Source organism: Mustela nivalis (assembly GCF_964662115.1).
Source record: "Mustela nivalis genome assembly, chromosome: 4".
In the NCBI taxonomy this organism is placed as follows: domain Eukaryota; kingdom Metazoa; phylum Chordata; class Mammalia; order Carnivora; family Mustelidae; genus Mustela; species Mustela nivalis.
In genome coordinates, this window is record NC_139023.1 from 99,195,803 (window position 1) to 99,213,799 (window position 17,997).

The 17,997-nt window shown below is 39.7% G+C and overlaps 1 protein-coding gene across 1 annotated transcript; it reads right to left on the bottom strand.

Moving 5' to 3' along the window:
• Positions 1 to 4,582: 4,582 nt before the first annotated feature.
• Positions 4,583 to 16,487, bottom strand: OSTC (oligosaccharyltransferase complex non-catalytic subunit). The gene is made up of 4 exons (XM_082728562.1): positions 16,265 to 16,487; positions 12,294 to 12,387; positions 10,394 to 10,591; positions 4,583 to 5,156 (listed from the first exon to the last, which is right to left on the bottom strand). The coding sequence occupies exons 1-4, from the start codon at positions 16,401 to 16,403 to the stop codon at positions 5,138 to 5,140; spliced, it is 450 nt and encodes a 149-aa protein (XP_082584688.1). The 5' UTR covers positions 16,404 to 16,487; the 3' UTR covers positions 4,583 to 5,137.
• Between the last annotated feature and the right edge of the window lie 1,510 nt (positions 16,488 to 17,997).

Below are 17,997 nucleotides of genomic sequence, written 5' to 3' on the forward strand. Positions count from 1 at the left end.
TGACAGCCCATTTCTTTTCATGACACTAAGAGACCCAGACGACAGTTGGGGGTCCTCCTTCTCACTCAAATGTGGTAACAGACGCGAGGGTACCGTTTACATGTTATCCAAATATAAAGTGTTATGTGAAAAGATGCAGTCCGGCGTGAGCTCTCCGGGCTTAAAATTGTTAGCTAATTTCCTGTCATCTCCGTTAAAACAGTACAACAGTCCAGGGGGGACTCGGAGTTCCAGCTGTTCCAACGTCTGAAACGGGTCAGACCTGGAGTGCTCCGTGTTTAGGCTGGCGCCCACACTCTGCGGCCAAGAGAACAACCGTTTTTCTGAGGTGGAGCGATTGCCAACATAAGCACTGAGTGGCGTGTGTGACGGCGCATCCTCGTCAGGCCCCGTCTGAGGAAACGAACTTTAGGAAGAGGCGACACCCTCCGCTAACCAAAGACAGCTCCTTGGCCTTTAGAAGATGGCGGCGTCACGCTGCCCGCGAGCGGGCAACTGTTTGCGCCCCGCGACGGATGGGAGGTAAGTGGTAAGAAGGCCTTATTTAGGTGGACGTAAAAAGCGGACATTGGTTCAGTTCGATGGAGCACACGTGCCTGTGTGTGCGCGTGTCCACCACTCCCATTCCCCAGGGAGGAGAACGTACAATCACGCGTTCAAGAAAACCTCGCGGTGTGAAGGGAAAATGACTAAAGGTAAGTACAGACTTAACATTTCCAGAGCTCCTGTGCATTATCTCATTTAATTCTCAGAACATTCCTATAAGGTGGGTATTGCTATCCTTATCTTAAGAAGAAGAGGAGGCTCGGAGAATGTAGGTAACTTGGCTATGGTGACATAGCTGGTAACTGGCAGAGCTGAAATATGAATCCACCTCTGACTTGACCGCCCAGCTGAGCTTCCGAGAACTCATGGTATCGTCCATCGAGTTCCATACTAGCCACTGTGGAACCCCTGATAATTAATACAGCTTATGAGATGTAGCCACCAAAATGGCTATGGCCATCTAAGAACCCCCAAAGCAGTACATCGTCTTTCAGGGAACGTATTTTTGAAGGAATATGAACAACCTAGAGTGTGGTGAGAGGAGTGACCCTAAAGGAACCAGACCGCACATTTCCGAACCTGAAAAGCTAGTAACGGTAGGCCTGGAAAAAAAAAAAAGAAGGCTTCTAAGAGTTTCAACATTTGAACTGTTGGCTGTCATTACAGTACAGTTACATATCCCTAGATGCAGACATGAGCAGTGGACCTGAAACCAATGAACTAAAGTAAACCAGAAGATAGCTTTCTAAAAGACAAAGAGATCTGGGGCACCTGGGTGGCTCAGTAGGTTAAGCCTCTGCCTTCAGCTCACGTCATGATCTCAGGGTCCTGGGATTTAGGCCCCCATCGGGCTCTCTGCTCAGTGGGGAGCCTGCTTCCCCTTCTCTCTCTGCCTGCTGCTCTGCCTACTTGTGGTCTCTCTGTCAAATCAATAAAAAGTCTTTAAAAATATAAAATAAAAGACAAGGAGATCTGAGAGTGGCTCAGTTAAGAGTCCAACTCTTGATTCAGCTCAGGTCATTACCTCAAGGTTGGGGAATGAGTACCATTCCAGGCATATGTGCTGGGCATGGAGCCTGCTTAAGAGTGCCTCTCTCCTTCTGCCCCTCATCGCCACCTCTTCTTTCTCTCCCCACCCTTCAATTAAAAAAAGAAAAGGAAAGAGAGAGATCTGAAAATGGAGTGGCCTGCCTTGAGAGGTAAAAAAGATTTCCATCATTGGCAGGTTCAACATAAGCTAGAGGACATCTCATCATGGACAATGAAATTAGGACTTGAATTCTCACATAATTTATAACAAATAATATGAACTAACTTAATAACAACTGGACTTGGATAATCTTGCAAAGAGGCAGCTAGTCAACTGGGAGCAGCAGTCCTGGGGCAGGAAGGGCTGGTCAAAGATGAGGGAAAAGGTAGGGTTTCCATCGAAAGAGGCACCCTTAAAAGAACTCACTGAATCAAGTAAATGTCTTCTAGAGTGGCTGAAGCTTTCAAGTGTAATGATCGAGGTAGGCTGACAGATGTGATTCCCACCACTCTGAACTAGAGGAATATAAGTGACCAGTTTTATATAGAGAAAAGCCTGGAGCAGATAGATCATAGAATATGTCAGAAATCAACACAAGTCCTTATAGTAGTAGATCCTCAATTCTGGCTCACCTAATGCCTGGCAGCATCCCTGTCTCGAGTATCATGATACTTTAGTACCCCGATCAATTACCCTTTGTTCCAGCCTGGTTTTCTCTCACTTGCTGTTAAGAGTCTTAGTACATAGTAGAATACTGTACGTTAAGTAAAACAAGGAAAAACAAAGAAGTTTTGGGGAAAGTGTATTTGCATTTGAAACTTTTAGGCCCAATGTTCCAACAACAAATTAAGCCTTTCCTTAATCCAGATCTGGGTTTAGGTGTTCTTCCCATGTGTTCCTATAAGCAGAGAATTGGCCAATTTGTACACACTCACTAGATTATAAATTCCACATTAGCAAGGGCTTGTATTTTTTATGTAACTCATTTTTTATATAACTTCACATTGATCTAACCCAGCATCTGGCATTAATTCTTTTATAAACAAATGTAGACTTATTACTATGTTCAAACTCTGACCTTCTATACCAGAAAATAGCAGCTCATAATGGAAACAAGTGGTCTCTATGTGGAGGCAAGCAGTGTTGCTAATGAATCTCAATTTACTTACTAGCAAAATGGGAAAAAAATCTTTATTCCAACTTCATACTTCAGGTATGTACCATTTACTCAGAATCTAAGTCACCTCACACTTCCCAATTCAAGTAATGACAATCAGAGTACAATTTCTTTTACTATCCAGATACATAGGATTTCTTTTCATTTTAATCCTGTAAGGTTTCCTTTATGAATCGGCCACAGGTGTGCTACTCAGATCCCTTTGACCAACTCACTGCCTAACTGCAAGGTAAAGGGAGAGGTGACAGCCTCCAGTTGTTGGCTTTGTCAGGGTTCACACGATCTGTGTCCAAGATCCTGTTAATCTCCAGGTGGCCTAGGGCTGAAGACCCAGCAGTGACACTCGGGGCTAGCCATTTCCACCCAACTGCTCTGAAGGCAGTCTCTTCTACGGAGCTTCCCATGGGACTGACAGCTACTTTGTCAGCTCTGCGTCACTGAATGGCAGTGTTCCATGGTTTACCTAGAATGCCTCACTGGACCATTTTGCACTACTTATTCCACGTTAGTTAGCTTTGACTCCTGGAGAATACTGGGATAAAATCAGACTAGTTTGTTTCCAGTCTAACCTATTAGTTTGGTCTCTTTCTCATTTACTTAACCTCTGCTGGTGTTAATAATGGTATTACTTGAAAGGCTTTCCCTTCAGCCTATGCCATTTTAGTTTTAGCATCCTCAAAAGCATTTTAAGACCAGTACAAGACAATGATTTTTTCTTCACATAAAACTTTGCAATTTTTACTAGCAGATATTTAAATATATTTTACTGTATTCAGTAAAGATACATTTATTTTATGATTAAAAACAAAAACAGAATCTTAAAAGCAGAGACAAAAACACACCAAACCTCAGTAGCGCCATCTTGTGGTGTTTGATGGGAACTGTCCACTACTTCATTGTTTAGGAAAAGGCCTTTTGCAGTCCTAACACCTGTCGTCTTCTGTCCATCTAGTTTAACCAAGGTTTTAAAATATGGCCAAATAACAAGAAATAAAGTCAAATCAAGCCTTTTAAAGTTGGTGAGTACATACAGGTCTTATTTCCCTTTTTCTGAGCCTTGAGGTAAAACCATCTTCTCTCCCCACATCTCTCATCAGTAGACTAGTAACTTACTTTTTGTTTGTGGTGTTTATTGGTATCTGACATTTCATAAGCATCTTTTTTTATAAGCATTTTCTATCTTTTGTTTATCTGGCTTCTCTACCAGAATATGAAACAGAGCCTTTATCTGTCTTATTCACCCTTATAGTCCTCAGGGCCACCTGACATATAGTAAGTACGTAGAACTTTTTGAATAAATGAATCTTTTAACTTATGAATGACTACATATAAATCAATCTTGGAATTAGAAAAAAATCACCTGACAGAATTTTCCTGTAAACTTAAACATTTTGGGATAAGAATGAACAGAGCCACCAAAGAAGTGACATTCACAGCCAGACAGGGAGAACCAAAAGGCTTGGCTACAAGAAATTAAGGCTAGACCAGACTGGTGTAGGGATCCTTTTAGATGTGCCCAAAATTGTGTTAATTACTGAAAACGAATGCCTGAAGGAAATTTTCATCTCACACAACCACATTTACAACTCCGACATACACATGCAGCCCATGCTTGAGTATTTATAGGGATACAGAATTGCAACCTCCCAAGACAACCTATCAATCACATTTTGAGATCTTAAACTTACTAACAGTAGCTTAAGAGAGTCACAAGAATAATTATGGACCAAAAAGTTAGTATTATCAGTTAATTAAATCACATACATAAGTGGCCTTCTTGGTGCAGTGGGTGGCAGTTCAGTCTCATAAAAATACAAATACAAAAGGTATTAATTAGAAAACTTATTTATTTCTGCTCCTTTCATAGATCTTATTGTGCACGAAACAGTCCTGCATACATATCTGAGTAATGTGCTGTCACACACTGTTTAAAGGCAAAGCACCATACATAAAGCTGATCTGTCCAGAGTTCTCAGCTCATGGAATCTTGCTTCCTGCTTTTAGATTAATTTTTGAAAGTCAGAAAATGTCATCTCCAAAAAATGTTAAGGGGGCTGTAAAAAATAATCACTTTATTCAATATTATAGTTGTAGAAACAGAATATATTTTCTTTAAGAAATGAAAAACTAAGAAAATGCCACCTATCATCGTTGATATGTCAGTATAGGCCAGCAGGAATAAATACTGTGATGAGCTTGTCTCTTCGATACCAAGCAGACATTCTAGTTCAAGCTTTAATATGCTTCCTAGTTTCACTAGATGCTTCTTTTCTGCTGCTTCGCTCTTTTCCCATATTTCACATCAGAGGATTGGTACAGCCTTTAAAACTTCATTAACAGGAGCAAATCCAATATCCACTGATTTCTTCTCAAAAGGCATTTTTTTAGCCCATCAGATAGCCTCTGTAGGAATAAAATTTATAAACACAAAAAGTGAAAAGGAAGCAAATTCCAAAGCGCCCAAATTTTATGATGAATCAAATGACCATCTAAAAATATAATTGTGTGACTCCTCCTTATGGTTTTTACTTTGTATCTTGCCTCCCCAATAAATGACTACATTACTGAGCTTCACGTCCATTACCCTTTCCCCTCAAAGGGTAAAGTTATAAACCAATAAGCTCCAAACCTGCAAGCAAATGAAAAGCCACTTACACACCTGCGGGGCAGGTAAAAAGCCAGGCCATGAAGCTCTCCTTCAACCAGGACTGATTTAAAATGCAAGCATGGCAGCTAGGTTATCGATCTCCTCAAATCATAGAATTAACAACAAAATCAAGAAGAGGAAGAAAAGGAAAATGACAATAGGTAAAAGATGATAAAAAGAAGAAATGGCAGGTTACACTAAGGAAATCAACTAAAAACTGGTAAGTGCTGCTGTGTCTAATTAAGTCTAAACCTAAAAGGACCCTGAGTCAAGAAGGCAAAATTATGCTTCATGTTCACTGTCCAGCAAGTAACAGTTATCAAATAATAAATATTTGCTAAATACAAATGTGAATGTTACAGAGGCAATAAAACAAACACTTTAGAAAGTGGCCTGTCATAAAGGAGTCAAAGTGTTTTAGTACATGTAGAACTAAATTTCAGTTACATGGAAAAATCATGTATATGCATTCTCCTAGTCCCTAAATGACATTAATTGAGTAAAGTATTATTATTTTCTTACTTTTATTTTTCATTCCCCCTTCCTTTAGAATTTCTTCACTGAACTGATCCTGTGATCTTAGGACTTACAGGGGAGCTCCCTAGCTTTTCTCATCAGGTTTAATAAACACCAGCTCAAACTGCTAAAAAGGCGATTTTTTCCACTCTGACCAAAACGGGCCGTTTTAGGGGTGGCTGGGTGATTGAATCAGCTAAGCATCCAGCTATCGGTTTCAGCTCAGGTCATGATCTCAGGGTCTTGGAATTGCCAGCGCCAGGAGGCTCACAGTCACCACGGAGTCTGCTTGAGAATCTCTTTCCTCTCCTTCTGCCCTTCCCCCTACTATCTCTCTTTCAAATGAATAAATCTTTAAAAATAAATAAAGAGAAAATAAAACAAGCTTTTTTGGTCCCAAATTACATAGTATCCATTCAATAGACTATTTTATACAGCTTTATAACAGACTTGCCTACAAGTGGAACCTATTCCTCCACCCCCAACCAAACACTTTGCCTAATTTTAGGACATCACAGCATGATACAGCACACCATCTTTTATTTTTTTAATTTTTACAATTCTTTTAGGTCAAAAAACAACCCTAATAATGAAGACTTTAGAGAACCTAATGACCATTACTTTTCAGAAGAACCAAGCACAAATTTTGTACCATCTCCCACCCAGTATCTAAACATCATTTCATTTCTTTAAACCTGTGCACATTTAAAAGGTACCTAATGCACACACACAATCCCACATACATTATCTTTTTAATTATATGAGAAGAATTTTATTTTCAAAATGAAAACTGTTTTTCTGTAACTCTGTACTAGTACCATAAAACTATTAAGCACCAAAATTTGATTTTTCACTTTAAATGTATTGTCATATATGCAAATGGTCAAGAAATAGTCATTCATTTTATTAGTGCCCATGTTTCTATAAAAAATATGGCATCAGGGGCACCTAGTTGGCTCAATGGCTTAAGCCTCTGCCTTCGGCTCAGGTCATGATCCCAGGTCCTGGGATTGAGCCCCACATCAGGCTCTCTGTTCAGCAGAAAGCCTACTTCCCCCTCTTTCTCTGCCTGCCTCTCTACCTACTTGTGATCTCTCTCTGTCAAATAAATAAATAAGATCTTAAAAAAATATATGGCATCAAATAAAGCCATACTTTGATTTGTAAAAATTTATCTGTAAGGGAGACATCAGGTCTCTAAAAAAGCATAAATTAAACAATATAAAACAGTACCAATTCACTGCTATTGTTTTTTTTCCCTTTTTAAAGGTTTCTCTTACTAAAGATATCAAACTCTTTGTAACAAAGACTTCAGCCCTGGAGGTCATCGTGATGAATCTTATGTGGCATAGCCATCAATTACCTCAGATGCTAGCAACTTATTTGATCCGAAAGCACCCTTGGTTAGTGGGTTTTTGGGTTTTTATTTTTTTTTATTTTTTTAAAGATTTATTTATTTATTTATTTGACAGAGAGAGATCACAAGTAGGCAGAGAGGCAGGAAGAGAGGCAGGCAGAGAGAGAGGAGGAAGCAGGCTCCCTGCCAAGCAGAGAGCCCGATGTGGGACTCGATCCCAGGACCCTGAGATCATGACCTGAGCTGAAGGCAGCGGCTTAACCCACTGAGCCACCCAGGCGCCCCTTGGTTTTTTTTTTTAAGACTTATTTATTTATTTGTCAGAGAGAGAGAGAGAGCGCGCGAGAGCAAGCACAGGCAGACAGAGTGGCAGGCAGAGTCAGAGGGAGAAGCAGGCTCCCCACAGAGCAAGGAGCCCGATGTGGGACTCGATCCTAGGATGCTGGGATCATGACCTGAGCCGAAGGCAGATGCTTAACCAACTGAGCCACCCAGGCATCCCGTTAGTGCCGTGTTTTAATGTCTTTTTGCTATTGCTGTTTCACTTAGGTATCAAACTGTTTATGTATGTTGGAACTTCAAAGATCATTTGTGTGCAAAAAAGCTATATTCCCTCCTTACTGGCGGTACTAACCACGGCCCTACTGTGTGCAACATGTAGGCCTACAGACATGGCTCATCATCTTGTTTGGGGTCTTCAAACATTCCAGAAAATGCAATACTGTTGCTTCCCTTTCTCTTCTAAAATTGTCCATTGTTTCTTCCAACTCTGCACCCAAGGAACCAGGCTTTAGGAGGTCCAGATGAGAAATCAGATCAAAGAAGGAACTGTAAATTCCTTCCCCTTAAAAATCTCAATCCTAGATTTAGCTGCATGACAATTTACAATTTAGATCACTGTTCTGTTTGGATTAGATCTGAATAAAATTTACACCTGGAAGATTATATATAAAGGGAGTATACCCTATTTCCTATTGTTCACTTAGTCAGCAATCTTGGATGCCAGCCTACAAATGGGGACAAGAAGACAAATATTTACATAAATAACTGAAACAGTAAAATGGAGGCAGTCAGAGTATTAAGCACTTTCCAAAGCTTTCATTTTTAAGCACTAGATAGCTCTATTATCCTACAAGTCAAATGACTGAGTTAAAAAGAACAGCACTTACATCCTAAGGAGAGGAACTAAAACAGTAAAGAAGAATGAGCAGCATAAGGCAGAATAAAAATAAATCTTGTTCTATGGGCAAAACCAGCCCACTTCTGATCTGCTATATGCCTCCAAAAGTTCCATGTTTTGGTTAATTTGTAGTGGCCTCTTGATCTCTCTGGGAGCCTCCTCTTTTCCTGTTTTGCTATGGAAAATTTCAGCCTCTTCCATACCAATGTACCTTTCTCAACGGAGGAGGGGAAAAAAGGAACAAAAAGAGGATGCTGAAGTACGTACTTCTTCATACAATTTAGCCAATGGCCAAAACTAATTTTTTAACAATATCATTTATTTACCAGAGAGAGAGAGAGAGAGCACAAGCAAGGGGGAGGGGTAGATGGAGAGGGAGAAGACCCCGCTGAGCAGGGAGCCCAATATGGGGCTCGATCCAAGGAGCTGAGCCAAAGGCAGAAACTTAATCAAGTGAGCCACCCGGGCACCCCAAGACTATTGCCCCCAGACAAATATAAGACCCACTGGCAGAAGAGTCTGAGGGAACTACATGGATACAGATATTCATTCAGTTGACAAAGAAGACTGCTCTCTTCTCCCACCCTGCTAAGATGTGAACATGACTGAAGGATTAAGTACCACTGACTTCCTAGGGGAAGCATGCCCATTCTACTCCAGATGTGTGACAGACAATGGAGAGGTGAAGCCACAGAACAAATGAAACCCACACACCTTCCAGTATTTCCGGGGTTTTTGTTTTGTTTTGTTTTTTTAAAATATGGAATGCTTCACGAATTTGCGTGTTATCCTTGCGCAGGGGCCATGCTAATCTTTCTCTTAGTATATGTGCTGCTGAAGCGAGCACCCTGTATTTCCTTTTAATGTCTCTTATAAGGGAGTATCAGTTCTAAGAAATCACTGACACTTGATATTTAACCTAGTCCCTAAAAATTGAGTTTACTAAGAGCTAATCTCTGTATGGTATGTCTAGTCAAGGTTCCTACAATTACTAATTCATCTATAGGTGAAATCAGAATATAGGTAAATGTTATCAGACTTGTCCACATTTCAAATTAATGATCTCAAATGTAAATATAAAAGCTGCCATAAAACCAATTTGTTTTTGTTCTAAAGGTATTGTATGTTTTCTGAAACAAAATGTTCTTATCAGGCCTGTAAACATAAATTCCTTCCTCTTAAAAATTTAAATCCTACATTTAGCTCCATCTCTCTCTCTCTCTCTCTCTCTCTCACGCGCACATACACACACACACACAAATATACACACGTATAAAATCCTTTTCCCAACTTTTTAGTGAGGTAATAACCCTCTTCTTGTCCAAGGCTTAATGGGTTTTCCTCACATCATTATTCAGAGAGCAGCAATAATTAATGTCTTGAAAATATTCCCTACTATCACTATTACTACCGGAATCCCATATTTTATACATTAACCAAAAAGCAATTTAAAGAAACAGTATCTCCAGTCAGTGGTCAGTGATGTAACAGCAAAATAACAGTATGGAGATAATACTCAGAAATACCTGCTACTAATTTCAATTTTACTACTAACCATAGCTATAACCTCGAGCAAGTCACAAATTTCTTTGGTTCTCAGAAATGTCATTGGTTTAAATGAAGGTTAAATTAAATCACCCATGATTTTACATGATCCAAGTCATTATTTTACCAACTTGCAACAGAAGTTAAATTGCTGACTATACAAAGTACTTAATAGGGAGCCTGGGTGGCTCAGTGGGTTGAGCTGCTGCCTTCGGCTCAGGTCATGATTTCAGGGTCTTGGGATAGAGTCCCGCATCGGGCTCTCTGCTCGGCGGGGAGTCTGCTTCCTCCTCTCTCTCTCTCTGCCTGCCTCTCTGCCTACTTGTGATCTCTCTCTGTCAAATAAATAAATAAATAAAATCTTTAAAAAAAAAAACAAGTACTTAATAACTTACGGCAGTTTCATTCTCATGAATACTCTAGCCATGAAAAAACTCAATAGGACACAGACGAATCCAATGAATAGAAGAAGAAATCTATTGAGTTTTGGAATGTTTGGTGCATTCGATCGGTCCAAGATTATGAAACCTAAACCTCCCATTGTAAACAGGAAGCTGGATGCGAGTCCTTCCATAATATATTGTCCATTTACTCTGAAAAAGACCACAGCAAAACAGTGAGTGAAAATTCCCAGAAAAATAAAATACTTGTCTTTGGACTGAAATTCCTATTTCTGCTAAAATATTTTTGTGTTAATTTTTTATTCTTACTGTTAAAACTATTTTATCACACTTCTGTGTATTCTTGTCAACAAAATTTATTTTTATTTAGCCCATTATGTATCAAACACTGGTTTTGGTACATAAATCTGTGTCTTCATAAAGTTTTAAAACTTCAACTAACACAACTGTCTACTTAAAATCAATGCTGAGATTTTACTAGCATAAAAAGCCAGTCAGTGTATGTACATGAACTCTTCACCCAGAACTTTTGTTTAGCTTTTAAAAATTATGGCATTTAAATTTCTATTATAAATTTCAAATTCTGAATTGGTTAGGAATGTTTCTAGAAGTTTTATGAGAATTTATAAACCTCTTAGGGCACCTGGGTGGCTCAGGTGGCTAAGCATCTGTTTGGTTAAGCATCTTGGTTTTGGCTCAGGTCATGATCTCATGGATCATGGAATCAAGCCCTGCATGGAGCTCCACAATCAGCAGGGAATCTACTTGAAGATCCTTTCTCCCTGCCCTTCCCCCAACTCGCATGTGTGCATGCACCTACTCTCTAAAATAAACAAATAAATCTTTTAAAAAAAAATCAATCAATAAATGTCTTGTCTCAAAGGGAAAATTTTAAAATCACGTGTTCTTATCCAGGGCTCCATGAACCCCACAAAAATTTGCAACAATCTATAAACCCTTAGAATTATATGTGAATTTTTATATATATGTATATCTGATTTTTCTGGGAACAGAGCTTTCAAAATTCTGAGTTCATGGATTCCCAAAAAGCAAATTCTTCTGTTAGAGGGATGATTTATACATAGGTATCTGTTACAGAAGTATGTATTTTTTGTTAGCTAATTGCTTTAATTGAAAACACAATACAGGCACTAGGCTCAAAATTCAAACAGTGCCAATGACAACACTACGAAGGGTTCCCCAATCATCAAGATCACCTATCATCTAGATTTCTCCCACTCCTGGAGAATCACAGTAATCTTTTCAGAATATTCTATGCAGGAATATCATAAAAGTAAGTATAAATGCAAATATATAGCTATATTTGGTAGACAGTTATCAAGTGGATTTTGAAAGCAATACAATAAGCACTGCTCAGATGAACCAAACCACACTAGAATGGTGCTTCCTTACTGAAATGGAGTGCCCAAGTGTCCAAAATTATTATTTTTTTATTTGATAGTATAATCCAGGGGTCCCCAGATTTCTTCCTTAAATGGCCAGACAGTACATGTCTTAGGCTTGCAGGCCACATGGTTTGTGTCACGTTTACCACTGTAGCTTGAAAGCAGCTACAGACAGTATATAAACAAATGGGCATGCCTAGTTCCAATAGAACATGACTTATAAATAAACAGGTATGTACAGTTTGCTGCTCCCCAGAAGAGTCTAACTGTATTTTAAACCAATACCTTTCTTTAAATAAGTGATCATGTCAATCACTGAAACACTTTATGTCCTATAAATAAGTAACATACTTCTATTCTTGCCTACTTCCTGCCATTTTAGCTACTATCTAAATGCAGATGGACCCACAGGTTTCAATATATTTTTAAAAAATATCCATACTCCAGCAACCTTCCTTCCCACCAAATCATTCAAATTTAAGTGTTACCTGTAGGCCAAGAAAGCTACTGGTCTCTGATGTCCATGTTCATCGGTCATAGAACCAACACTTGGAGGTTCAACAATAACATCATAAATTATTCCTGTATGAAAGACAGTAGTATAGATTAGAATGGATTCCTAATTTTTAAAAAGGATTAGAGTTTTCATGTCTCTAAAGGATCATTTATATTTCAACAAGACTACTGAGATATATTATGATAATCAAGTGAAGCCCAGCTAATATCCTAAACTTTAGATACACCATTCAAAAATTCAACTCAATAGGGGCGCCTGTGTGGCTCAGTGGGTTAAGCCGCTGCCTTCGGCTCAGGTCATGATCTCAGGGTCCTGGGATCGAGTCCCACATCGGGCTCTCTGCTCAGCAGGGGGCCTGCTTCCCTTCCTCTCTCTGTGATCTCTTCCCTTCCTCTCTCCTACTGTGATCTCTCTCTGTCAAATAAATAAATAAAATATTAAAAAAAAAAAAAAATTCAACTCAATATTTCAGATTATCTCTAAAACAGGTGTTTGATAAATTCATTCAGTAACTGTTTCTAATACTCCACAATAAAGGAGATTTAATATTAAAAGCTGTATTTTAGTTCAAGAAAATGTTCCACATATGCTTGGATATGTTTCTATCAATTGAGAGCTAACTGGAGAAATTTTCTTGCTTAAATATAAAATAAGGAGACATTTTAAAATCATACCAACAGGCAGACAATACTAGAGACTCGTGATCATTAATGTTAACGTCCATCACTTAGGTCATGATGTCACTCTGTTCATTAATACTAATGTCCATCAAAATCAATTGTTTTCCCAATCTCCCATTGCCAGCATCTACTCTTCACCTTTTCTACTATCCTCCAACAACCTCACTTCCAGCTTTTCTTAAGCATAGTAAGACTGTGTCTCCCTCATCCTTGACTAACAAGCAATCACACAGGAATTCCCTAAACTCTCCACTACTACCAAATCTATAGACTGGTATCTGCATTCATCCTTCCTTCCTTCCTTCCAGCTACAAGAAAGAAAGAGTCCCACCTTCTAACAATGTGAGATTCCTTCTGCAATTATCAGTACTCCATCCCTTTCCACCTTCTCACAGACTTGGATCCTTTGGCCATCTTTCTTCCGTCCTAAACTTTCAACCTCTCCTTCCCTATGTCAAATTTCCCTTGACTCCAGACCCTCCTAGTTAACATCCTATTTCTATGCTTCCTTTTTGAAACAATGCAGACTGCCTTCTGGGGGGGGAGGGGGGAATGGTAAACTTTTCTCCCTTTCATCATTTACCCTTCATTCTTCAACTCACTTCAACTGGCACCTGCCTCTACTGATCTTACTCTTGCTAAAGTTGCCAATGATCTCCAAATTCCATGGATATTTTTCTGTTGTCTTAGGAGGCTTCCCAGCGGCACTCAATCCAGTTTACTAAATCCATCTTCTTTAGGGGAAAATTGGCTTTTGTGATACTCCTGTCCATACTTTCTTGCTACATCTCTAACAGATCCTCTTGTATAGACCCACTAAATGTTGGGAGTTCCTTAGGACTTGATGCACTGTCCTCTTTTTCTACATTCTCTCCTGAAAGGAACTCATCCCTTCCCAGGGTTTTAATTCCATGTACTAATGATTAATGATGGTCAATGTGCCAATACCTATCAAATGTTAGCACCCATAGAATTAGATGTAAGCTCCTTAAGAACAGAGACTTTCTCTGTTCTTCAGTATCTGGCTTATGAGAGGATTTTTAAAAATCTATTATTAATCAATTTCAACAGAGAACTCTTTTCTCAATTCTAAACTCATAGCTGCAAACTTGACATAGCCAACTAACTGTAGTTGTCCTATTACATATCCTGAAGTGCCCTCTGGTTCACCATTCCCCACCAAAAAACCTTCCAACTCTTCAATCTCAGAAAATGACCATCCCATCTAGTCAGATGCTCAAAGATTCCTTCATACTTCCTTCTCTCCAATTAATCCATACATCCAATCAATCCATCAACACCTAATGAATCTACTTCCAAACTCTCGAAATTTCCTTATACTCTCCTCCATCTCTTCTGCCACCAACCTAGTTAGACCCAATCAACTACAAACCTACTTAACCAATCTCTTGATTCCATATTTGTCCATTCTTTTCCCTCTGCCCAGTATTTTCTTTTCCCCAATTCTTCAGGTTTTGGTTAACATATCATTTCCTTAAGAACCACACTCCAATATAAATGATGTTCCAACTCCCATTATTTTCTCATAACTTCTTGTTCTATCCCTTCAGTGAATCTTGGGTAATTTGTAACGGAAAAGATAATGCAGTGGAATAAGATTTCTGTGATGTTTAACCTGTCTCAACCATGCAATTACAAGCTTCAGGAGAGCAGCATTCTTATGTTTCCTTGACTGCTGTTCCCAGTACCTAGTGCCTGGAACTTAATAAGGGCTCAATGCATTGTTTGCTGAGTATTTCTCAGCAATAAGTATCATTTACTTCTACAAGTACACTCACAGTTTTTAGAAGAGACTCTTTTCCAGTGGCAAAACCGAATCCTTGTATGAGATACCTCTGGCCTTGGCCACTAAAAGGTGTTCTTTACAATCTGCCCCTGGGGTTGGAGCAGAGAATCTCCCCATACACAATCAATAGGGAATAAGTGGACAGAAGGGAAACTGTGCGGCTTCTAAGAAAGGTTTGGACTCCAAGGGAGTAAGGGTTAGGAAAAAGAGACTAGCAGCTCAAAGCAGATGAAGACTATTATTTTTGTTTAATCACATGCATTTTAAATTTCATTTATTCAGTACAGTACCTATTAATGTGCTGACCAAATGTTAATGCTAATGCAATGCTAGGATAGTTATCTTACCAATATAAAAAATATTCAAATGTATTTTACTTAAAAAAGTACAAGTTAACTATCATGATTCTGGACTGGGAGTGGGAGGCACATTCTAGTACCAAGCTCTCATAGTCATAGTTTCAGATTCATCCCTTTTCAGTACCAATGCTTTTCACATCTATGAAAATAAAGATGTTTATGGCTATTCCCTTAAAAACGGAGCCACTTCTGCTGTCCCTAATCTGTAAGCTTCAATTTTATAACTTCCAAATTAAGTATTCCACTTCCCAGTTTGCCAGTTCGGTAGAACAGTCTGGAGTAAATCGTGAATCTGTGGCTTGAAAGGGCGGTGGCTCGAAAATTGTAGCCGGATTGCCAACTCATCACTATACAAAACAACGCCCCTTTTGCAACGTTTTATTTGAAAACAAACACCCCCCCCCAAAAAACAGGATAAGACATTCTGGAGTGTTAATAGTACTGCTATTTTCCTAATTCTTTAAATTCCCGACTTCTGCTTCTTGAAATACAATACCTTCTGCGAAATCTAACTCCAATCCCAAATATTTATCAAAACCGTGGATTCGGAAAATTCCATTGGCATTTATTCTTGATTGGGGCAAAAAGCAACAACGGACCCTTGGGTGTGAGCTAACAAACCTAAAGACTGTCACGTCTCTTCCAAGGGTCCAGGGACTGTAGACAAAGATAAGGGAGAAGTCCCAAGCCCTCTTGACCAACCATGGAAATGAAAGTACAACGGACAAGACTAGAGTCCTCCAGGATCTTTGTCAAAAAACTTACGGCAGGCAATAAAGAGCAACAAGACAGGTTTAAGAAATAAAGTCTGATTCGGATCCCTAGGCTAAGAGGCTAGAGGTGCGAAAAGGGAATGGGCGTGAGAACAGTGAGAACAATGAGAGTGACCTCTCAGAATACAGAACAGGGCGTGAGGACAGAAAAACCTTTGGGGCGTTAATCCTTGAGACCCCAGAAATTCCCTCCACCCTCTGAAGAGATCGAGAGCACAGAAATGCTGCCCTCGGGGCTGAGAGCCAGCCGCATAGACGCGCCTCCGGGGCGGGCCGGCTCTCCGCGTCTCAGGGCCTCTCCGGGCCGAGCCAGCCCGAGTTACCTCCGGTGATGAGGAAGTAAGACACCACCACCAGAGCGTACACCGTCATCGCCGACGGCATGTGCACCCAGGGCGGCTTCTTCAGCTTCAGGTTGGGGCATTCGAGCACTAAGAACGGGACGCGGTACAAAGTCTCCATGGTGGCGGCACGGGGTTTCTCACGACCTCCAGCCCCACGCGCCACCCGGAAATAGGTCCGCCCCTCCCGCTCGCCCGCGCGTGCGCCGGGAAGAGACTTGCAGGTCCGCCACCCTGGAAGGCCGTTTGTTTATCCAGAAGGAAAAGAAGAAACTATGAAGAAAGGATAAACACCATGATTTTAAGCTATATATTTTTAAGCTTTGTTAATCATAAATTTGAATGAGAAACACAATTATTGCCAATGAATAGGCAGGTGATTTATGTATCTTCAAGGACCTGCAGGGCGTCAGACGTGGCCCAGCCGGAGAAGCAGTGGGGACCGAATCCTTCGCAGCCCCGCCCACTCGCCGGCGCGGGGGATTTAGAAGCTGATTGGACGGGGGCGCTCTAGGTTCCCAGAGCTGGAGGATGAATGGGAACATTTGGAAAATTCTGCGTTTTCTATTAGCGGTTTTTTCAAGAGTCTGAGAAAGCCCTAGTTGCAGAACTTTTACTTCCCGATGTAGTTGCGGGGACAGTAATAACTACTGTTACTAATAATTTCTCAAAATTGTCAAACATTTTTTGACAATTTTTAAATTTTTGTAAATTTAAAAAAAAATCCAGTCCAGATGTATCAAAAATAGCAAGATGACGTCTCCACAGGATGCCTAAAGCTGATACCTTGACGTGACCAAAATACTATTTTAAATAACCCGTGTCCTCCGTTTCACTTTGCTTCTCCCACAGCCATCCCTATCTTCATAAATGCTAAAATCTTTCTGGCCAAAAAGCTTTAACTCATCCTGGTTTCTGCCTTTATTAAAACTCCCATCTCCAAAATATCAGCAATAATGAAGTGGGTATACAGCGCAGCCAGTATTTATACATAGGCGGTTTCTCTGGGTATTATAAAGCAGAATGTTTCTGAAGTTCCCATAGTTTTATAAATAAGCAGAACTTTGGAACAATTATGTTGTCTTTTTTAAAAAGGAAAGACATAGAAATTAAGAGTTTTTTTTTTTAATTTGAGAGGTACTTGTTATTAAATTCAATAAATTAACATATAGTGTATTATTAGTTTCAGAGGTAGAGGTCAGTGATTCATCAGTCTTACGTAGCATCCACTTATATATGCTCATTACATCACATGCCCTCCTTAATGCCCATCACTCAGTTATCCCATTCTCCTACCCCCTCTTCCCTCCAGTAACCCTCAGTTTGTTTCCTATGATTAAGAGTCTCTTATGGTTTATCTCCGTCTCTGATTCATCTTGTTTTTTTTTTTTTCTCTCTCTTTTCCCCTATGACCCTCAGTTTTGTTTCTTAATTTCCATGTGTGAGTGAGATCATATGATAATTGTCTTTCTCTGACTGACTTATTTTGTTTCACATAATACCCTCTAGTTCCATCCACATCATTGTAAATGGCAGGATTTCATTTTTTTATAGCTGAATAGTATCTCATTGTTTATACACATCACATCCTCTTTATTCATTCATCTGTTGATGGACACCTAGGTTGTTTCCATAGTTTGGCTATTGTGGACATTGCTGCTATAAACATTCGGGTGCACGTGCCCCTTCAGATCACTACTTTGTATTTTGGGGGT

Bases quoted from the DNA above. Each gene is read 5' to 3' on its own strand.
- OSTC (XM_082728562.1), bottom strand. From the start codon at position 16,403: ATGGAGACTTTGTACCGCGTCCCGTTCTTAGTGCTCGAATGCCCCAAC. The intron at 12,388-16,264 runs GTAACTCGGGCT...TCTTTCATACAG, and splicing joins TTACTTCCTCATCACCGGAG to GAATAATTTATGATGTTATT. The intron at 10,592-12,293 runs GTAACACTTAAA...GGTCTTTTTCAG, and splicing joins GTAGCTTTCTTGGCCTACAG to AGTAAATGGACAATATATTA.